This window comes from Diaphorina citri, unplaced genomic scaffold (genome assembly GCF_000475195.1).
Source record: "Diaphorina citri unplaced genomic scaffold, Diaci psyllid genome assembly version 1.1 scaffold607, whole genome shotgun sequence".
NCBI lineage: Eukaryota > Metazoa > Arthropoda > Insecta > Hemiptera > Psyllidae > Diaphorina > Diaphorina citri.
In genome coordinates this window covers 76,423-99,056 of record NW_007378041.1, presented here as the reverse complement: position 1 = coordinate 99,056, position 22,634 = coordinate 76,423, and the positions used below count along the sequence as shown (strand labels likewise).

The 22,634-nt window shown below is 42.3% G+C and overlaps 2 protein-coding genes and 2 non-coding genes across 4 annotated transcripts in view; 1 reads left to right on the top strand and 3 right to left on the bottom strand.

Moving 5' to 3' along the window:
- Positions 1–495: 495 nt before the first annotated feature.
- Positions 496–15,980, bottom strand: LOC103510510 (E3 SUMO-protein ligase RanBP2-like). Its single transcript, XM_026824541.1, has 23 exons — positions 15,977–15,980; positions 15,289–15,426; positions 14,589–14,710; positions 13,301–13,418; positions 12,530–12,569; positions 12,249–12,400; positions 11,507–11,854; positions 10,075–10,392; positions 9,130–9,355; positions 8,599–8,740; positions 7,942–8,022; positions 7,285–7,647; positions 6,480–6,616; positions 5,883–5,960; positions 5,479–5,620; positions 4,963–5,031; positions 4,026–4,311; positions 3,124–3,372; positions 2,797–2,868; positions 1,753–1,814; positions 1,416–1,479; positions 917–1,129; positions 496–506 (listed from the first exon to the last, which is right to left on the bottom strand). Exons 1-23 carry the CDS (start codon positions 15,978–15,980, stop codon positions 496–498), a joined length of 3,435 nt encoding a protein of 1,144 aa, XP_026680342.1.
- Positions 15,981–18,167: 2,187 nt separating this feature from the next.
- On the bottom strand, positions 18,168–18,239 carry Trnap-ugg. Its single transcript has one exon. It is a non-coding gene; the product is annotated as a tRNA-Pro (tRNA).
- A 702-nt stretch (positions 18,240–18,941) lies between these two features.
- Positions 18,942–22,634, bottom strand: part of LOC103510509 — a 10,349-nt gene continuing 6,656 nt past the window's right edge. The window contains exons 10-11 of the mRNA XM_026824540.1: positions 19,673–19,945; positions 18,942–19,058 (exon numbers count right to left, since the gene is read on the bottom strand). Of these exons, the coding sequence (XP_026680341.1) occupies positions 18,942–19,058; positions 19,673–19,945 (390 nt within the window). The remainder of the gene's footprint in view (positions 19,059–19,672; positions 19,946–22,634) is intronic.
- Positions 22,355–22,426, top strand: Trnap-ugg. Its single transcript has one exon. It is a non-coding gene; the product is annotated as a tRNA-Pro (tRNA).

Below are 22,634 nucleotides of genomic sequence, written 5' to 3'. Positions count from 1 at the left end.
TAGTTAAACCGACTCTTAAAAAAGAAAAAAAAGCTGAGGTCAGCTTCTCAAAGGTAAATAAAGAGAGGAAGTAAAGAGTAGTCAAAAGGCACTTACTCGATGCTTTCTCGGAATCAAGCGTGCTCAAACTGTCACCCCCCGTGGGTGTATTCCAACCATATCGTTAGTTAAACCGACTCTTAAAAAAGAAAAAAAAGCTGAGGTCAGCTTCTCAAAGGTAAATAAAGAGAGGAAGTAAAGAGTAGTCAAAAGGCACTTACTCGATGCTTTCTCGGAATCAAGCGTGCTCAAACTGTCACCCCCCGTGGGTGTATTCCAACCATATCGTTAGTTAAACCGACTCTTAAAAAAGAAAAAAAAGCTGAGGTCAGCTTCTCAAAGGTAAATAAAGAGAGGAAGTAAAGAGTAGTCAAAAGGCACTTACTCGATGCTTTCTCGGAATCAAGCGTGCTCAAACTGTCACCCCCCGTGGGTGTATTCCAACCATATCGTTAGTTAAACCGACTCTTAAAAAAGAAAAAAAAGCTGAGGTCAGCTTCTCAAAGGTAAATAAAGAGAGGAAGTAAAGAGTAGTCAAAAGGCACTTACTCGATGCTTTCTCGGAATCAAGCGTGCTCAAACTGTCACCCCCCGTGGGTGTATTCCAACCATATCGTTAGTTAAACCGACTCTTAAAAAAGAAAAAAAAGCTGAGGTCAGCTTCTCAAAGGTAAATAAAGAGAGGAAGTAAAGAGTAGTCAAAAGGCACTTACTCGATGCTTTCTCGGAATCAAGCGTGCTCAAACTGTCACCCCCCGTGGGTGTATTCCAACCATATCGTTAGTTAAACCGACTCTTAAAAAAGAAAAAAAAGCTGAGGTCAGCTTCTCAAAGGTAAATAAAGAGAGGAAGTAAAGAGTAGTCAAAAGGCACTTACTCGATGCTTTCTCGGAATCAAGCGTGCTCAAACTGTCACCCCCCGTGGGTGTATTCTGCGCCACAATGGGTGATGAGGCAGAGCCAAACGATACACTGGAGCCAGACCTAGAGTCGCCCTCTTTGGGCGTGGACGACAGTTTGGGAACGGATAGATGGGACTTGTGAAGTATGGGCTGGGTGGGGACCACGAACGAGCTGGAGTTGGAAACCGCTGAAATAAAGCAAAGATTTTTTTTTTTTTCAATAAAAATTTAAAAAAAGGAAAAATTCCTTGTGTTAAGCATACTTAAATGCTTGTTACAAATGTCGTTCCCCGCTTAATTTTATAACTTGACCTGGACTTGAACCACCAACCACCAGATTCAAAGTCCACCGTGCTAACCACTGCACCACTGAGGTTGGTTAGAACACTACACAAGAGGTAGGCGAAGAAAGTTTCGAGGAAATTTTGACTAACCAATTTTTTTTTCCGAGTTCCGAGATTCGAACCCACGTACCTTGGTCGTCAGGATCCTCTGGTTCGCAGCCCACACATCCAGGACACGGGTCCTTGCTCTTATACTGGTAGAAGTGAGGTGGTTAAAAAAAACCGGTCAAAAACATGTAGCAAAAATTCACAAAGTTCCACTTACTTGGCGTTATCATATTTTACAGGAACAACAAAAACCAAAATGGTAATTAAAAAAAGGGGTCAAAAACACGTAGCTAAAATTCATAAAGGAGGGTAACGCCGACCCCAAATATGATTGGGATAAGTTGCAGTAAAAGAAGAAGAACAAAAACCGAAAGTGTAAAAAAAAGCGCCCAAAAAACATGCAGCAAAAGTTCACTTACTTCGCGTCGAGAACGGTTTGACTTCAGACTTGGAGGCGAGATCCGCAAACGAAGGCGCCGCGCTAACCTAAGAACAAGGAAATACAAAAATATTATTTAGAATACAACAATGAAATATAATGCAATCAAGTCGGAAGAAAGAAGAATTCTAATGTCATAAATTATACAGAAGAAAACCGTTCCTGAAAAGTACCAATGGGTACTTATACAGAGTGTTTATAAAGTCCGGGGACCCCTGAATATTTTTTGAACGACTAAAGATGAGAAGCTGAAATTTAGGGTAGTGTTCGGTCCCCCTGGGACCGATCCTGGCTCCGGACTAAATTTGGCGACTTGAGTAGCTACTTTAATCGAGTAGCGACCAGTGGCGGCATTACCAGAGTAAAAAGAAAAATTATATGATATGTCATAAATGGTAAAGAAGGCTGTTAGTAATGCTGTGATATCCACAAAAATTGTGAAGAAGCTCTCAGCTTCACCACAAAGAAATCATGATTTAGATTTTAATTGAGAATTTGACCACATTAATAGTAGTAGTCTCTAGTCTACTGCTGGAGTAAAGGGACTTTTCAGTCCTATACGAACAGTATAACTAAGCATTAATATTATTTTTAAGTATGATTAACACTAGTCTAGTTTAATTTAATAACAAATTTACCCCCAGCCTAGTTGGCTTGGAAGCACGCTTTGTAAGCGTTAGGTAGCGGGTTCGATTCCTAGCCGGGACAAACTCTATCCGATATACATAAGGTTCTCGGAACGGCTGGCTGGATTTCTCTCATTCTCTCTTCATATAAATGCGCATAGCGACCGGTGCCAGCATGGTAGGTAAACATTGGATTTTAGGATTGATGAGATATTGGGAAACTCCTACAATGTTGCAGTGAGCACCAAAGTTGTGACATAATAACACAAAGAAACTGCATTTACATTTTTTCTGCATTTACAATATATAAATGTTCTCTCTTCGATTTCGGGATAAGACCTCACCTTTAGCAAACCTCTAAGGAAAAAAAAATCCTTGACTTTGACAGTTTGACTCACCCCCATCACTCTTTGGTACTCCGAAGCTGAATCTCGGCTGAGGCTTAGAATCCTTGGTACTCGAAGAATCTTCTGGAAATAAAATTTGAGAATTAGTTTTTTTTTTTTAGAAAATTTCTGAGAATTAGAAAGTTTTTTGATTGCAAATATTTCAACGGGATACATTTTGGTGTTCTCATGTTGACCCAGCACCTAAATGAGAAGCATTGTGTCTCTTCCATCTGACGAAAGACATACTACGGGATGAACATGCTACGACACAGACCTCACGGGTCTAATGTAGCACTTGTTTCATTGTTACGAAAATAAAAACCATTAGAAACTCACCTCCTGCCGAAGCATTGGGGGTCGACAGCAGATTTTTCAGCGTTGGAAATCCGCCACTAGTCTCCTCAGTTTTCACCTTATCTTCCGCACTAGTCGCCTTATTTTCGGCACTGGTCGCCTTGTCTTTCCCGTCAGGGGCGGAGGTCCCGAACGAAAAGCCCTTGGCTCCGAACAGATTCCCACCGGCAGGGGCGGCTCCAAAGAAGCCTGAAGAGGGCTGAGAGGTGCCGAAACTAAACCCTGAGGAACCTAGGAACACAAGAGAAGAAAAGAACATTATCAGGATAAAATTCCATGCCTCGGCTGGGATCGAACCCACGCCCTCCTGTTTACCAGGCGAGCGTCTTGACCACTACGCTACCGAGGCTTGACCACTACGCTACGCTATCAGTGAGAAGAAAACAGACTTTTTTGCCCAACCTGAGATGTACGTACGAATGGAATTCACATGTATCAAAATAGAGAAGAAGTCTTTTTTTTAACCCCAGATAAACTAGAGGTAAATGTTAGAATAATAATGGTAGGACAGGGAACACGGTTTATTTAAAACCACTCATTCAAAAATGGCTAATTTCGAAAGATTAAACCATAATTTGGGTTAGTGATGATGACTCATGCTATTGGGCTATGAAAATTTGGACCCAAAATGGATCCTACTCAATTCTGGGACCCAAAATTTCAACTTGCGTCGTAAATTGATTCCTGAAACAAACAAACTTCCCCAAATCTAAACCAAATCACCACCTTATGTTTGTACCTAATGTGTTGTACTCTTGTTTATTGTACTTATTTAAAAAATAAATTAGAGCACCTTTTGCTATTAATAAAAAAGTAAAGTAAAAGTAAATGGTCGAAAGTAGACTAGACCTCACTATTGTTCGGTAAACTATTTTTTATTTTACCTGAGGAACCGCCGCCCAACGCCGAGAACGGATTAACCCCCGGGGTGCCCGGCGCCGGTAAAGTCGTGAAGCTAAAGGCGGCAAAAGGTGCGCCCTTGGAAGCCGCCTCGGGAGCATTTTTAGACTTGTCGCCAGCTTTCGACTCGGTGGATGGGTCTTTGGTGGATGGGTCTTTCTTGAGCACCGGCGTGGAAGAGAAAGTCAGACCGCCTAGTTGGTATTTGGAGGTGGCGGTGGAGGTGGGCGGTTGAGCGGCAGAAGATGGAGACGAACCGGGAGTGGTGGGCTGAAAGTTGAACCGCAAGGGGGTGTTATTTTTCCATTTCTTTATTACTTGACAATGGTTCAGTAATTTGTACTCGTTTTTCGATTGCAAATGTTTCAACGGATTAAATGGGAAGTATTGTGTCTCTTCTCGCCCATCTACGGTTGAGCGGCAGAAGATGGAGACGAACCGGGAGTGGTGGGCTGAAAGTTGAACCGCAAGGGGGTGTTATTTTTCCATTTCTTTATTGCAAAATAATATATCAGTAATTCCTGATCTTACTACAGAGAGTTTTCAGTTAATCCAGAGATAAAAGAAATTCTCTGCCAGTCTAGTTACCTTGGTTGGTAGCGCGTCTGCCTTGTAAGTGCTAGGCTGTGGGTTCGATTTCCGCCCGGGGCGAATTTTATCCTGAAGGGATAATGTTCGTTTTTGGAACGGCTGGCTTTCTCCTGGCTATCCTGTCTTCCTTCTCTCTTTGATTTCGGGACGATTAGACCTTAGCAGTTACAGTTCTCTTAATCAAACCTCTTAAAATAATAATAATAATAATAATAATAATAATAATAATACAATAATAGACTCTTGAGTGGAAGGTAACCACTAGGCGAAAATAATAATAATTAAAGAATACAAGGGAGCTTAATCATGTTCTTATCGACAGGGTCTTACCTTAGCTTGAGGATTAGCACTGTTACACGCGACACACTTGTCTCCTCCTTGATTCATAACGTTTTGATTCTTTTTTCGCCTTTTTCCCGTGTTTAGACGGGGCCAATGTTTTTCATCAGCCCTATTTGGGTGATCGCTTTTGGGCTGACATTTGGTTTTGGCTACAAAACTTTGCGAGTGGATGCCCTTCGCACTCAACTTTTGCGGGCCGAATTTGGCGGTCCAAATTAGGAATTACATTTGGTTAACTTTTGTCTTTGCTCCTTTAAATTAAAAGCTGGCCTAGTTAGCTTGGTTGATAGCGCGTCTGCCTTGTATGCGCTAGGCCGTGGGTTCGATTCCCACCCGGGGCGGATTTTATCCTGAAGGCATAATGTTCGTTCTCCAAACGGCTGGCTTTCTCCTATCCTGCCTTCCTTCTCTCTTCGATTTCGGGACGATAAGACCTTAGCAGTTACAGTTCCCACTGTCAAACCTCTTGAAAAAATAGTTTGTATTAAAGAAATCATTACTTACATCACTCACTACTTCGTCAGCATAATCTTGAGCAAACCAGATGTAAGCTTGTTTAGTGTTGGACATAGGTTTGAGTTCCATATCTTGATGTAGGAAATGGTTGGCACAGATCTTGTGTACAATATCACGCCTCATTAGAAGTCTGTGGACACGAGAAGCAACACAAATTCAGTCATTTATTTATTTAAATGTTAAAAAAGAAAGAAATTTCTCCCCTCTGGTAGAGACCCTAGGATGCCTGCAGCGTTTCCTCTCTGGATGGCCAGAACAATCTTTTGAGCAAGAAAAGGGAGGAGAGGGATTCTCCCGTGATGTCCAACAATTTCTTGTGAGCACCAAAGTTGTGATAACACAAAGAAACGACATTTATTTTAAATATAAAGCAGAGGGAACCCTTTTTGGACATAGGTTTGAGTTCCATATCTTGATGTAGGAAATGGTTGGCACAGATCTTGTGTACAATATCACGCCTCATTAGAAGTCTGTTGACACGAGAAGCAACATAAATTCAGTCATTTATTTAAATGTTAAAAACAACTGTCCCTTTTTAAGCAGAGGGAACCCTTTGAAGAACTGCTCCTTTTTAAATGTTAGTCATTTATTTAAATGTTAAAATTTAAAAAATCACTAAAATTTCTCCCCTCTGGTAGAGACCCTAGGATGTATGCAGCGTTTCCTCTCTGGATGGCCAGACCAATCTTTTGAGCAAGAAAAGGGAGGAGAGGGATTCTCCCGTGATGTCCAACAATTTGTGAGCACCAAAGTTGTGATATAATAACACAAAGAAACGACATTTATTTTTAATATAAAGCAGAGGGAACCGTTTTGAACAACTGCCCCTTTTCAAAGCAGAGGGAACCCTTTGAAAACCTGCCTCTTTTTTAAAGCAGAGAGAACCCTTTGAACAACTGCCCCCTTTTTTAAGCAGAGAGAACCCTTTGAAGAACTGCTCCTTTTCAAAGGGTTCTCCTTTGGGACTTAATGGTTAACCGGGGACTCACCTGACTTTCCCGGTGTCCTTATTCTTCAACAGTTTGAGCTGTCCCACGCCACGCTCCTTCCACTCCTTATCTACAAACCGATACAATTTAGCGCGCTGTTCAAATAGTACGGTCTCGTTTTCCTCGCCCGTAGTTACCTAAGGGGTTAACAAAAAAGACCAATTATTAGGGAGTTTTTCAAAAGATTTTTGGCGAATACATTACTTTCCGTATTAAAGGATAAGTTTTTTTCCTTCTTCTTCGCCTTTTCTCGTGTTCAAATGGGGTCGGCGTTTTTTGTCAGCCTCTCAATCAGCCCTAACTAATGTGATTGCTTTTGACTGACATTAGGGCTTGGCTACAAAATAATTACGCCCTCAACCTTTGCTATTATTCTCATTATTCTTTAAGAAGGGAAATTTCAGGCTGGTCTACTCCCTGTTTAACGTCCCTCGGGGAAACTAAGCTGGTCTACTCCCTGTTTAATGTCCCCCAGTCAGACCTTATTATGAGATATGGAAAAAAAATTGCACATTTTAAAAAATCTACTACGGCTGGCTTTCTCCTATCCTGTCTTCCTTCTCTCTTCGCTTTTGGGATGTTAAGACCCTAGCAGTTATCGCTCCCTCTATCAAATTCTTATTTTTTATACAGGGTGTTCACCTGTTTCTTTGATTTTTTGAAAGCTTTTTTTGACAGTATTGGATTTTACGAACTTATTTGCAAATTTCGAGAAGTTTTTTTTTCCTCCGAAAATTCCAACAGATTTGAATCAATCTGAGTGGGTCACACCCTGTATATTTATTTCTATCTCGATATTACTCACCGGTACTTCATCCGGCAATGGAATGATCGGCTTGAAGTCCGGCAATGGATCGTGATCATTTGCCGTCGTCTCGTCATCTGACTCCGCATTTTCCGTAGTGGTAGAAAGCACAGCGTTCGATTCCGTAGTGGTTGAAAGTACAGCGTTTGGTTCCGTAGTAGTTGAGAGTACAGGGGGAGCAGAGAATTTGAACCCGAAGGAGGTGGCCCCGGGGGTACCAAAAGTAGAGGAGGCTTGTGTTCCGAAAGTCGGGGTTCCTTGGACACCGAAAGTAGGGGTTCCTTTACCAAATGTCGGGGTGGGAGCTTGGGTACCAAAGATGGAGGTAGGGGCTGGAGTAGTTGATGCTTGGGTGGTGGTTGCCTGGAAATTGAACATAATGAGGAATTAAAACCAACCTCAGGAGTGTAGTGGTTAGCACGGTGGACTTTGAATCTGGAGTCTTAGGCTACACCATCTTTTTGCTGGGCTGTTTGCCCCTACATCTAAAGCCTCAAAGTGAGCTTTTTGTGTTTATATATGAGCCTTATATTGGGAATAAAGGGAGAACGGGCTCTAGTCTTGATTTTAAATCATTACATGAAAGTAAAATTGAAAAATCAAATCAATAATGATAATAAACTGAATATTAAACAAATTAGGTAGGTACATAGGTACTGATTTTCTCTCGTGTTGGGTGAATACCGATCGAAATCGTTCTGCATCTTCAGGCAGCTTGAATTTGGCGCATAGTTGTTCCTGTGAATGGGTTGGGAATTAAGGATAGGAAAATCAGTCAGAAGAATCTAAAAAAAAAAAAAAAACTTGTTTACAAACTTCCTGGATTTGTTAAAGCGGTTCTGCTTCATTTTGTTAAAGCGGCCCAAGATCGCAAGGACCCTTGTTCAAGAAGTCCTATTGATTTAAGCCTAAAGCGGTGTAAAGCCTTAAGTAGCCTGGTTTAGGAAGCCCTATTGAACAAACCCTAAAGCGGCTGAAGGCCACAAGGACCCTATTGAATTAACTCTAAAGCGGCCGAAGGCCATAAGAACCCTTGTTAAAGAAGCCCTATTGAATTAACTCTAAAGCGGCCGAAGGCCACAAGAACCCTTGTTAAAGAAGCCCTATTGAATTAACTCTAAAGCGGCCGAAGGCCGTAAGAACCCTTGTTTAAGAAGCCCTATTGAATTAACTCTAAAGCGGCCGAAGGCCATAAGTAACCTTGTTCAAGAAGCCCTATTCTTTGGTTCTGCTTCATTTTGTTAAAAGCGGCCGAAGGCCTAAAGGATCACTGTTTAGAGTGTTTAGATAGCATTTTTGAGTATCATTACTTACATCACTGACTACTTCGTCAGCATAATCTTGTGCAAACCAGATGTAAGCTTGTTTAGTGTTGGGCATAGGTTTCAGTTCCATGTCTTGATGTAGGAAATGGTTGGCACAGATCTTGTGTACAATATCACGTCTCATTAGAAGTCTGGAAACAAATCAAATAGATTTGGTATAAGAGGATGGAAAACTTTTACCAGTGGGATGGAACTGAATATTTTTAAAATTGATAAAATGAGATGGTAAATTACGATGGTATTTCAACGGGTTACTTTCTTTCTGGTGTTCTCTGTAAGCGTGAATTCGATTCGGGAGAACTAAATTTCTCTCATCCTGTCCTGCTTCTCTCTTAGATTTCAGGAAGACCATGTCACAGTTCCCTCCATCAAACCTCTGGGGAGGGAGGGAGGGCGTTCTCGGAATAGCTCTTTTTCTTTTTGATTTCGTGACGATAAGATCAGTTTCCTCAATCAAATACCTATGGTAAACTGTGTGTGTGTGTTTTTTTCCTTCTTCTTTTTAGGAAAAAAAACTCACCTGACTTTACCGGTGTCCTTATTCTTCAACAGTTTCAGCTGTCCCACGCCACGCTCCTTCCATTCCTTATCTACAAAGCGATACAGTTTGGCGCGCTGTTCAAACAGTACGGTCTCGTTTTCCTCTCCGGTAGTCACTGGTACTTCATCCGGCAATGGAATGATCGGCTTGAAATCCGGCAATGGGTCGTGATCATTTGCCGGCGTCTCGTCATCCGACTCATTAGCTGTGAAGAAGAAGAGGTAATAGAACAGAATATACCCGGCTTATACTGCCAGAATGAGACTGGAAAGTCCCTTTACTCCCACAGTCTAAACAAGGTCTTATGAACAGAACAGAATATACCCGGCTTATACTGCCAGAATGAGACTGGAAAGTCCCTTTACTCCCACAGTCTAAACAAGGTCTTATGAACAGAACAGAATATACCCGGCTTATACTGCCAGAATGAGACTGGAAAGTCCCTTTACTCCCACAGTCTAAACAAGGTCTTATGAACAGAACAGAATATACCCGGCTTATACTGCCAGAATGAGACTGGAAAGTCCCTTTACTCCCACAGTCTAAACAAGGTCTTATGAACAGAACAGAATATACCCGGCTTATACTGCCAGAATGAGACTGGAAAGTCCCTTTACTGCCGCAGTCCAACTATTGAGAGTTTGAAATGTTTCCTTAATAGAATCTTCTCTTGGGGAACTTTTCAATCCTGTCTCAGTAACACAAACAAGGTGCTAAAAGCTTATGTTGTCTACAAGATCTGTCTTTGGTTTCCAACAGTTAGCTCTATTTCCAATGAAAAAAGGAAAAAAAAAAATACTTAGTTGATTTGTTTTTTGAATTCAAAGTCAAAAAGTGACGAGTATTGGTACGATGACGAATATTGGTACAAAGACGATTATTGGGTGTTTCAATGTTAATATTGAATTGAATATTTTAACTAACCTTGTTCCAGGGATTGCTTAATGAGGGGCGAAGTTTCCAACTGTTTCTTAATCACCGACAATGACTCGTGTGGCATTTGAATTTGGAACTTGTGAGGCGTAGTCTGGCCACTGCCCGTTTGACTGGAGTTTAGTTGGCCACTAGTATTTAATGGGCCGCCAATTTGACCGCTAGTATTCAGATTGCCACCAATTTGACTGGTGTTGAGTTGGCCGCCAAGTGACGTATTGGCGGAAGGTTTGATGGGTGTGGAATTGGCGGTGCCCGTGGTGGACACACCAAGTGGACTCGACGTCAACTGAGCGGGGCTGCCGAAACCTGGTGTGTGAAAGAAAAAAGTTATTTTTATTATGTATTATTTATTTATTTTTAGAAGAGGTTTGATAGAGGGTCTCATCGTTCCGAAATCAAACAGAGATGGAAGGAAGGTTAGGAGAAAGCCAGCCGGTTCAAGAACGAACCTTATCCAATCAGGATAAAATCCACCCCGGGCGGGATTGGAACCCGCGGCCTAGCGCTTACAAGACAAGACGCGCTACCAACCAAACTAACTAGACTGGAGGGATTCACTCTCTAAGTGGAAGAGAATGCTTCAGGCAACAATTTCGCCCTTCAAAGTGGAATTATTTTTTTTTTCTCTCTGTTCTCTGTAGATATCCCTGCCAATCTTCCTACATCTTCCTAGCCCTTCCTTTTTAAATAAGGTCGACGTTTCTTGTCAGTCTCTTCCAGGCAGCCCTGTTGTGTACCTCGTGTTCTGATAAATTTTTCACACCCAGGTCTTGATTCAAACAATCCTTCCACCTTTTCTTCGCCCTCCCTCGCCCTTTTCTCCCCCTCACTTCCATTCTCTCCGACAAGACGCGCTACCAACCAAACTAACTAGACTGGAGGGATTCACTCTCTAAATGGAAGAGAATGCTTCAGGCAACAATTTCGCCCTACAAAGTGGATTTTTTTTTCTCTGTAGATATTCCTGCCAACCTTCCTACATCTTCCTAGCCCTTCCTTTTTAAATAAGGTCGACGTTTCTTGTCAGTCTCTTCCAGGCAGCCCTGTTGTGTACCTCGTGTTCTGATAAATTTTTCACACCCAGGTCTTGATTCAAACAATCCTTCCACCTTTTCTTCGCCCTCCCTCGCGCTTTTCTCCCCCTCACTTCCATTCTCTCATTCCTACATCTTCCTAGCCCTTCCTTTTTAAATAAGGTCGACGTTTCTTGTCAGTCTCTTCCAGGCAGCCCTGTTGTGTACCTCGTGTCCTGATAAATTTTTCTCTCCCAGGTCTTTATTCAAACAATCCTTCCACCTTTTCTTCGCCCTCCCTCGCCCTTTTCTACCCCTCACTTCCATTCTCTAAACTCTTTTCTCTATGAAGCCTCATCTCTTTTTTCAACAACCTTCCTAGCACTATGCAACAATAATAAACTCACCAGTTGTAGCAAAACCAGCGCCACCGGTTTGTTGCGGACTGGCACCGCTGGTAGCAGTCGGTGCAAACGGTTTGACCGTGCCGCCAAACGCATTAGCGGCTCCCTGACCGAACAACGGCGCCCCGCCAAACAGCGGCGGTCCGCTAAACGCATTGGCGCTAAAGAGGGGCGCTCCCAGGGCGGAATCTTTGGGCTGGGTCGACGCATTGGTGCCGAATAGGGGAGCTCCAAGGGCGGTATCTTTGGGCAGCCAGGGCGGTGTAGACAGGACGCCCGCGGGTTTGACGGTGAAACTCGGGACCGCCGGGGCGGCTGAGGGCTGGCCAAAGACGATGGGACCGGCGATACCTGAGGAAATGAAATTAAGCAGACATTAGATATTAGAACTCGATAGCGTAGAAAAAAAAACATGTTTTTCACCGCCACGCCGTTGTCATTTCGTAGCAATGAAAAAATTGCTTTAAAAAATAAATCCCTCTTTTTCCGTATGAACTTCAAAAAAGAAATCAACTTTTTCCCCCTCGGATCTCGAAAATTTCACTTTATTGTCGTAGAAACTTGAAAAAAATCAACTTTGTTCCCTGAAAACTCGAAAAATCCCACTTTTAAAACGAAACTGAATACTTTCTATCCCTAAAAACCAACCTGTAGTTCCCGCAGGTACACTAACTTTGGTTCCTGAAAACTCGAAAAATCCCACTTTTAAAACGAAACTAAAAACTTTCTATCCTTAAAAACTAACCTGTAGTTCCTGCAGGTACACCAGGGGCCGAGGCAGGCGGGTTCACATTGGGCGCAAACTTGGGCTTGTTGGCGTTCAAGTGTTGGGGCGGTATGAGAACGCTGAGCTGAGGGGCGGCCGTAGGCGGTCCAATGGGCAGGCGGTCCGAAGTGGTGATCACCACGTTATGAGGGGCGGCTGATGAGAGAGGCTCTGGGGAATGACCAATGAGAAGTGACGGTATGAGAACGCTGAGCTGAGGGGCGGCCGTAGGCGGTCCAATGGGCAGGCGGTCCGAAGTGGTGATCACCACGTTATGAGGGGCGCCTGATGAGAGAGGCTCTGGGGAATGACCAATGAGAAGTGAAAAGGTTCATGGAGGAAGTGCCTAAACGTGAAAACGCCGAAGGCGTTCTCTGATGAGAGAGGCTCTGGGGAATGACCAATGAGAAGTGAAAAGGTTCATGGAGGAAGTGCCTAAACGTGAAAACGCCAAAGGCGTTCTCTACCACCTAACCCTTAGAGCTCCGTTATAATGTACTCAAATCAAACGAATGAGGATAAAATTCCATGCCTCAGCTAGGATGGACCCCATGAGAAGTGAAAAGGTTGATGGAGGAAGTGCCTAAACGTGAAAACGCCAAAGGCGTTCTCTACCACCTAACCCATAGAGCTCCGTTATGATGTACTCAAATCAAACGAATGACGATAAAATTCCATGCCTCCGCTAGGATAGACCCCAAATCCTCCTGTTTGCCAGGCGAACGTCTTAACACCAGTACACCACCAAGGCAGGTTATGTGATAACTTTTTTTTTAAAGACGTTTGACAGAGGGAACTGTAACTGCTAAGGTCTTATCGTCCCGAAATCGAAGAGAGAAGCAAGACAGGATAGGGAAGACAGGATTATCCCATCAGGAAAAATCCTCCCTGGGCGGGAATCGAACCAGGGCCTAGCGCTTACAGGGCAGACGCGCTACCAACCAAGCTAACTAGGGTCGCATTAGGTGATCATTAAATTTAATCATACTTACGGCATAACACAAAAGATGAAGTAAAAACTATGCACTTACTCTTAACATCAGCTGTAGAGGTAGAAGTGGGTGGGATTTTCGTCGCGTTAGAGCTGGTTGGGGTGGTAGAACTCAACTGGGGGGGTGGCCCGGTGGGAATAGGTTTAATAGTGGCTGGCTGAAATGAAATAATCAATCATTTAAATATAAATAAATAATACACGCCGTTTCTTTGTGTTATTATATCACAACTTTGGAGCTCACTGAAATATTAAATACTCGATATTTAATTTGCATATTTTTCATTTTTGACCGGGTGGCAAAATGCATGACCTTTCCAGGTTTTCTTTAAATTTTCACAATTTTCCATGACTTTTTAGTCGCTTTTCAGATTCCATGACTTTTCCATGTTTTCCAGGTCTTGAAAAATAAAATAATAAGAAATATCTTACCTTGGCCAAGTTGTATTTGGCGAATGCTGACTTCAGAGGTTTGAACATGTTGCTCGCTTCACTCAGTTTGTTGTTGTTCAGCAGGAAACAGCCCAGAGTACACTTGCCTTCTTCTATCATCGCGGACGCCTCAATGCTCGTAATAGGTTCTCCATGGTATCTGCAACATGAAATGAATGGAAATGGAAGAAACTGAAGAGAAAAGTAACAAACCAAAATCAGGTGAAAAATAAGGGAAAACCTCAGAGTAAATTACGGGCTAAAAAATTCCCGGAGGGACGGGCCCAGCTTGTTAGATATAAAGCGTTCAACCGACCAAATTATAATAGGAAAAGTATAATAAGGAGAAAAAAAAAACCCATTTAGGTGGAGCATTCGCCTTAGTGCAAATTAGGCCATTATAAAATTATGATATATGTAACCATTAAAAAAAAGTAATTTGTAATTTGACATGTTAATAGTTACAAAATTTTCATACATGATTAATTTTAAATTGAACTTACTGGTGGACATATCTATTAATTTAATGAGTCCTTCCACTCGTACCATCGGTGGGAATAAAGGGAGAACGGGCTCTAGTCTTGATTTTAAATCATTACATGAAAGTAAAATCGAACAATCAAATCAAGAATAATAATAAACTGAATATTAAACAAATTAGGTAGATCGAATAAACTACGGGCTGAAAAATTCCCGGAGGGACGGACCCAGCTTGTTTAAGAGGTTTGACAGAGGGAACTGTAACTGCTAGGGTATTATCGTCTCGAAATCGAAGACAGAAGGAAGACAGGATAGGAGAAAGCCAGCCGTTCCGAGAACGAACTTTATCTGTTTAGGATAAAGTCCGCCCAGGGCGGGAATCGAACCTGCAACCTAAGGGAAGTTCATTCCCATACCTGTACAGCAGGAGGCACGCTCACACCGGGCGGCAAAATTTGCTGATTGTAGAAATTCGGCAGCGTCTGTCCCTCACTGAACGTGAGCACTTCCACCACAGCAAGACCCAACAGCAAGTGGTCTGAGGAGAGAAAGGTCGACCATTCTTCTAGGATGAAGATATACTGGCACAAGAGAAAGCAAAAACCATAGAGTTAAGAATTCCGTGGTCCTTTGAGACCGAAACGGAAAAAAAAAGACTTATTTAATAAATACCTATTACCTAGACAAAGGTGTTTTCCCAAGTCAATATAGACTTCTAAGAACTGACTTGTAAAACAAACGGAGTTATTACTTATTTTCAAGTTTTAACTAGCCTAGTTAGCTTGGAGGGTAGCGTGTCTGCATTGTAAGCGCTAGGCCGCGGGTTCGATTCCCGCCCGGGGCGGATTTCATCCTAAACAGATCAGTTTCGTTCTCGGAACGGCTGGCTATCCAGTTTTCCTTCGCTGTTCGCTTTCGAGATAATAAGGATAGCGTGTCTGCATTGTAAGCGCTAGGCCGCGGGTTCGATTCCCGCCCGGGGCGGATTTCATCCTAAACAGATCAGTTTCGTTCTCTGAACGGCTGGCTATCCAGTTTTCCTTCGCTGTTTGCTTTCGGGATGATAAAATCTTAGCAGTTTCGTTTTCTTTTCCTAATCTTGTTATTTCTACTCACCAAAAGGTGCTGCTGTGGTGGTCATAGTGCCACTAGTAGGTGGTTCTACCCCCGTAGACTTTCCTCCAAACAGATTACCCACGTTCATACCAAACTTGGGTGCATCAGGGGAGCTCTTGGAATCTGGAGATCCAGCGTCTAGAAATGAAAAAAAAGGCAGGGTAGAAGGAATTTTTATTGTGTTGAGCATAAATGCTCGTGTGTGCTTGGATTTCGGGGTGCACTCAGCCTCGTGAGGACAATTGAGTAGCTACTTTAATCGAGTAGCGACCAGTGGCGGCATTACCAGAGTAAAAAAAGTAAAGGAGGCCCTTAGTTATGATGTGATATCCATAGAAAATGTAAAGAAGCTCTCAGCTTCACCACAAATAAATCATGATTTAGATTTTAGCATGAATGCTGAGTGGTCCAGTTCCAAAAGTGGACAAAAGAAAATCGACTTTTTTTTAGGAAAACACGAAAAACTCATATCTTTTGAAACAAGCAGGCGATTTTAATGGTTTTGGTTTTGAAAAAAAGCAATCCTATCCTGTCTTCCTTCTCTCTTCGATTTCGGGACGATAAGGCCTTAGCAGTTACAGTTCCCTCGGTCAAACCTCTTCAAATCTGTTGGTAGAGGGTGTCCCCAAATGTATGAACCACTCAAATTGCTCAGAATCTGTTGGCATTTACGAGAAAAAAAAAAAACCCATTTCTTTGATTTTTGCAAATAAGTTCTGCCCGCTCAAACTGGTCCTGCAGTCGCTTGAGCCGCTCGAGAATGAGCTCAACTTGAGCTTCCAGGGCTTTGTTGGAGGCAGAGTGGTTGGACAGGAGCATGGAGTTAAGATTTGATGGCTCTGGCTGCGAACGAGAAAGCACATAATAAAAATTATTAAAAAGATAAGAAAATAAAGTAGTCTCCGTGGCCGAGTGGGTATCACACTAGGCTTGTACGCAGGAGGCCCGGGTTCGATTCCCGGCGGGGCCGAAGTTTTTTCGGCTCTGTGCTTGGATTTCGGGGTGCAGTCAGCCTCGTGAGGACAATTCAGTAGCTAATTTATCCGAGTAGCGACCAGGAAATTGATTGCAAAGGTAGCACTTAGTAATGCTGTGATACCCATTTGTGATAGGGCTCTGCTTTACCACAAATAAATTCACGATTTTATTATTTGATTTTGACTTTTTACTTACAGAGAAATACAGCCGCGTAGAGTTGTTATGGCGTAGAATATTGTTGGGATAGTGACGATTATTGGTACTCAAACGATTATTGGTACACCGAGGTGGATTGAATACTTACAGAGAAATACAGCCTGGTAGAGTTGTTGTTCGGCCATGCCTTTTCCACAAGTTTGGCCATGCCTCGGGATGAACTAGCGGGATTCCGGAGCGAAGCGACGGAATTCAGCTATCATAGGATAGAATTCACATCAGAGTCCAAAGTACAATGCTTCCAGTACAAGTGAAAGTGAAAGTTACGAGGGGAAGCAGATAGCACAATTCAACGCACAAAATTACTACAAGCTCGTTCTCATACTCTGAATGGTAACAACCTACGTGGGAGATCGGCCTGGCCTCGTTGTGTTACAAATGAGGAGCCTGATAGGTTCAGAGTGCTTTGATCCGCGCCTGAAACACATAGTACAGAGTTAAGGCCCGTTCTCACTTGTCCTGAGTTTCATCCGAATTTCAAAACAGCTACTCGTATGGTCTGTGTCGTAGCATGCCCATCCCGTAGTATGCCTCTCATCAGATGGACGATACGCAATACTTCCCATTTAGGTGCTGGGTTAACAAGAGAACACCAGAAAGTAACCCGTTGAAATATGTATTTGCAATCGAAAAATGAGTGCAAATTTTTGTCGATGCTGGGATTCGACCCCGGAACCTTCTGCATGGCAAGCAAGCGCGTTACCACTGGGCTAACCGTGCTAACTTGTCGCGAGTTTCATCCGATTTCCCAACAGTCCACACGAGGCTTGCACTCCGGAGATCTCGGGTTCGATTCCCAGCGGGGTCGAAGTTTTTCTTTTTTCGGCTTTGTGTTTGGAGTTCGGAGTGCACACTCAACCTCATGAGAACATCTACTTTAATCGATTAGCGACCAGTGGCCGGCATCGCCAGTGAAAAAGGATAATGAAATTGATTGCAAAGGAGGCACTTAGAAAAGGTTGTGAAAAGACTCTGCTTTACCACAAATAATTACTGATTTGATTGATTCCAGTCCAGTTTAGTAGACTTCCTATCAACAAAGACTGACAATACAGGTACTTATCTACCTACCTAGGTACTGATTACGAAACCCTATCTTCAGGCGGTTTTAAAGTCAGCCATGCCATTCCTAATATGTATTGTTTATTCAATGGTTCATATGGATCTGGTTTACTACTAGTAAATATCGTGGCCCGTTGGTCTAGATACAAATTTCTTGACCCCGCCGGGAATCGAACCCGGGTCTCCCGCGTGCAAGGCGAGCGCAGTGACCACTAGGCCATGGGAGCTGACCTTAATCCAAGAGTTAAACACTATAACAGTAGCTAAGAGGAGAAGGGCACAGGACTATAAGGGATGTCCTATTTTGGGGAATTTTCTTTTGAACAAAGGCAATAGGAGGTATAGAAAGCCGCCAAAAAGCGGCCGAAATGCCAACTGCAGCACCTATCCGTCCAAAAAGGACTTTTTAACTATCCAAAAAGGAGTTTTTGAAAACTCATTAAAAACTCCTTTTTGAAAATTAAAAATTCTCCCATTAGTTAAATTTGTTGTTAAGTCATTGGTGAAATCCACCAACAGAGTTAGTGCTGCCAACCTAATTAGCCTGGTTGGTAGTGTCCTTCTGACGTCACGGTTGAAAAATATCAAGAGGAAAAAAATAAAAACCCCATTTGAAAAAAATAGGGCCCGTCCGGGATTTGAACCCGGGACCTCCTGCACCCAAAGCAGGAATCATACCCCTAGACCAACGGGCCACGATATTTACTAGAAGTAAACCAGATCCATATGAACCATTGAATAAACAATATTAGAATGGCATGGCTGACTTTAAAACCGCCTGAAGTTAGGATTTCGTAATCAGTACCTTCTCAATGATTCTAGATAGCCAGCCTAGTTAGCTTAGATTTAGATGGTAGCGCGTCTGCCTTGTAAACGCTAGGCCGCGGGTTCGATTCCCCACCCGGGGCGGATTTTATCCTGGACGGATAATGTTCGTTCTCAGAACGGCTGGCTTTCTCCTATCCTGTCTTCCTTACCTTTTCGCTTTCGGGACGGTAAGACCTTAGCAATTACAGTTCCCCCTATCAAACCTCTTACAGGGTTTACACGCTTTTCCGGAATGAAATTCTATGACTTTTCCAGAAAATTTAAACGAATTTTCCAGAAAATTGGGGGCAGAGGTACGTAAAAAAACAGTAAGATTAGCCCCTCCATTTAAATGAAATGCGCCGCAGGCCGTTTTTCGAAAATACTTGATATTTAATTTGAATGTTTTTTTTTTTATTTTTGACCGGGTGGCAAAATCCATGACCTTTCCAGGTTTTCTTTAAATTTTCACAATTTTCCGTGACTTTTTAGCCGCTTTTCAGATTCCATGACTTTTCCATGTTTTCCAGGTCTTAAAAAATAAAATAAAAATCTTACCTTGGCCAAGTTATATTTGGCGAATGCTGACTTCAGAGGTTTGAACATGTTGCTAGCCTGGGTGGGATTTTCGTCGCGTTAGAGCTGGTTGGGGTGGTAGAACTCAACTGGGGGGGTGGCCCGGTGGGAATAGGTTTAATAGTGGCCGGCTGAAATGAAATAATCAATTATTTAAATAAATAAATATTACACGCCGTTTCTTTGTGTTATTATATCACAACTTTGGAGCTCACTGAAATATTGTAGACCGGAAATCGAACCCGGGTCTCCCGCGTGCAAGGCGAGCGCAGTGATCACTACGCACACCATGGGAGCTGACTAAGGCCGGGGGCCACAAAGTGGGTTTAAACTCGGTTTAAGCAATATAATTGGTTGATGCTTAAACCGGGTTTAAAACCTAAACGGAGCTTGAACTCTGTTCAAGAGGTTTGACAGAGGGAACTGTAACTGCTAGGGTCTTATCGTCCCGAAATCGAAGAGAGAGGGAAGACAGGATAGGAGGAAAGCCAGCCGTTCCAAGAACGAACCTTATCTGTTTAGGATAAAGTCCGCCCAGGGCGGGAATCGAACCTGCAACCTAAGGGAAGTTCATTCCCATACCTGGTCTTTAGTGTAGATAGTAGACTTGGCCATAAAATTGCATCCATCCTCTCATCTTGTCATATTTGATCCTTAGAATAAGCATAGATAGGAGAATGGATAAAATGTATATTGTAAATTTAAAAAATAAACAAAGTCATATATTCAAATCAAATCAAAATACCTGTACAGCAGGAGGTACGCTCACACCGGGCGGCAAAATTTGCTGATTGTAGAAATTCGGCAGCGTCTGTCCCTCACTGAACGTGAGTGCCCCCGCTCCGTAAAATCCGGGCCCGGCACTCATCCCGACACTGGCCATGCCGGACGTTGCTTTGCCCCCGCCGGCCGACTGCAGGCCGGAATAGAAGGCCGGAGAGATTTCCGGATAGTCTTCCGGATTGAGGAGGTCCTGGTAGTTGTCCTCGAGATCGTCCTGACCCATTAGGATGTCAACCTGAAGGAAAAGAGATTTCATTTCAGTTCTCAGCTAGGTTTAATCCTTTCCTCCGCTCTATGTTGGGAACAACAGACCTTGTACTGCCTCGGTGGCGTAGTGGTCAAGACGCTCGCCTGGTAATCAGGAGGGCGTGGGTTTGATTCTAGCCGAGGTATGGGATTTTATCCTTCTTTATCTGAGAATTTGACCACATAATAATAGAGCTCTAATGGTTAGGTGGTAGAGAACGCCTAAGGCGTTAACCTCGCCTAGTGGTTACCTTCCACTCAAGAGTCTATTATTATTATTGTATTGAAGACGAAAAGTGAGTAAGCTCTATGTTACTTATCTGTTGTTGTTGTTGTTGTTGTTGTTGTTGTTGTTATTACAAATGTCGGAATTTTTTTTCATCATTACTCCATTTTTCTCCATGTTACTTATCTAAATCATTAATGTTTTGCGATGAATCTCAGTACCTTATCACACAAGTTTTGAAGGTATCACATCATTACTGAAAACCTCCTTTAGTGATTCTCTCAAATCACTCTTTTTTTTTTTACTTTTTAGTGAACTCTAAAGAAGGCCTCTTCAAATACCTATAAATCTCACTCACCGACTGAATAATCCACTGAAAATAGTAGTTAATTTTCATGACTCACACACTTTTTATACACGTCTCTACCTCTCTACTCTGTCCCCATAATATGTCAAAATTTATGAGACCTTAGTTAGATTGTTCCCATAACATGTCAAAATTTATGAGACCTTAGTTAGATTGTTCCCATAACATGTCAAAATTTATGAGACCTTAGTTAGATTGTTCCCATAACAAGTCAAAATTTATGAGACCTTAGTTAGATTGTTCCCATAATATGTCAAAATTTATGAGACCTTAATTAGATTGTTCCCATAACATGTCAAAATTTATGAGACCTTAATTAGATTGTTGGTGTAACGGGACTTTTCAGTCCTATCCCAGTAGGATAACCAAAGTATATTCTATTCTTTAAACTTACCTTGGTAACCTGAAGGAAAAGAGATTTCATTTCAGTTCTCAGCTAGGTTTAATCCTTTCCTCCGCTCTATGTTGGGAACAACAGACCTTGTACTGAAGACGGAAAGTGACTAAGCTCTATGTTACTTATCTCTGGTTGTTATTACAAATGTCGGATTTTTTTTCATCATTACTCCATTTTTCTCCATGTTACTTATCTAAATCATTAATGTTTTGTGATGAATCTCAGTACCTTATCACACAAGTTTTGAAGGTATCACATCATTACTGAAAACCTCCTTTAGTGATTCTCTCAAATCACTTTTTTTTTTTTACTTTTTAGTGAACTCTAAAGAAGGCCTCTTCAAATGCCTATAAATATAGAGCGTTAGGATCTCACTCACCGACTGAATAATCTAATGAAAACGGTAGTTAATTTTCATGACTCACACACTCTTTATACACGTCTCTACTCTGTCCCCATAACATGTCAAAATTTATGAGACCTTAGTTAGATTGTTCCCATAACATGTCAAAATTTATGAGACTTTAGTTAGATTGTTCCCATATCATGTCAGAATTTATGAGACCTTAGTTAGATTGTTCCCATAACATGTCAGAATTTATGAGACCTTAGTTAGATTGTTCCCATAACATGTCAAAATTTATGAGACCTTAGTTAGATTGTTGGTGTAAAGGGACTTTTCACTCCTATCCCAGCAGGATAACCAAGGTATATTCTATTCTTTAAACTTACCTTGGTGCGGGCCACGATGAAGAACCAGAGCAGAATAGATAACTATAAACAAAATTCACACTTGAATGTCCTGAAGAAATGATTGTGTAATCATAAGGTAGAATCCACAGAGTCCAAAGTACAATGCTTCCAGTACAAGTGAAAGTGAAAGTTACTGGGGGAAGCAGATAGCACGATTCAACGCACAAAATTACTACAAGCTCGTTCTCATACTCTGAATGGTGTTTTACAACCTACGTGCCCGAGTGGGTATCACACGAGGCTTGCACTCCGGAGATCTCGGGTTCGATTCCCAGCGGGGTCGAAGTTTTTCTTTTTTCGGCTTTGTGTTTGGAGTTCGGGGTGCACTCTCAGCCTCGTGAGAACAACGACTTTAATCGATTAGCGACCAGTGGCGGCATTGCCAGTGAAAAAGGATAATGAAATTGATTGCAAAGGAGGCACTTAGAAAAGGTTGTGAAAAGACTCTGCTCTACCACATATAATTACTGCTTTGATTGATTCTAGTCCAGTTTAGTAAAATTCCTATCAACAAAGACTGACAATACAGGTACTTATCTACCTACCTACTGATTACGAAATCCTAACTTCAGGCGGTTTTAAAGTCAGCCGTGCCATTCTAATATTGTTTATTCAATGGTTCATATGGATCTGGTTTACTTCTAGTAAATATCGTGGCCCGTTGGTCTAGGGGTATGATTCCTGCTTTGGGTGCAGGAGGTCCCGGGTTCAAATCCCGGACGGGCCCAATTTTTTTGGTTTTCCCGAGAAAATATTTTCGTTCCCCTAGTAATTAATTTCCTGAATGATAAAATTGAGCCCGTCTCTGTGACCGAGTGGTCAAGAGCACTGACTTGACCCGGAGGTGCTGAGTTCGAATCTCGGTCTGGGCGGAAATTTTCTGATCAATTTTTTCCGGTCCCGTTTTTTTTTTTTTTTTTTTTTTTTTTTTCTTT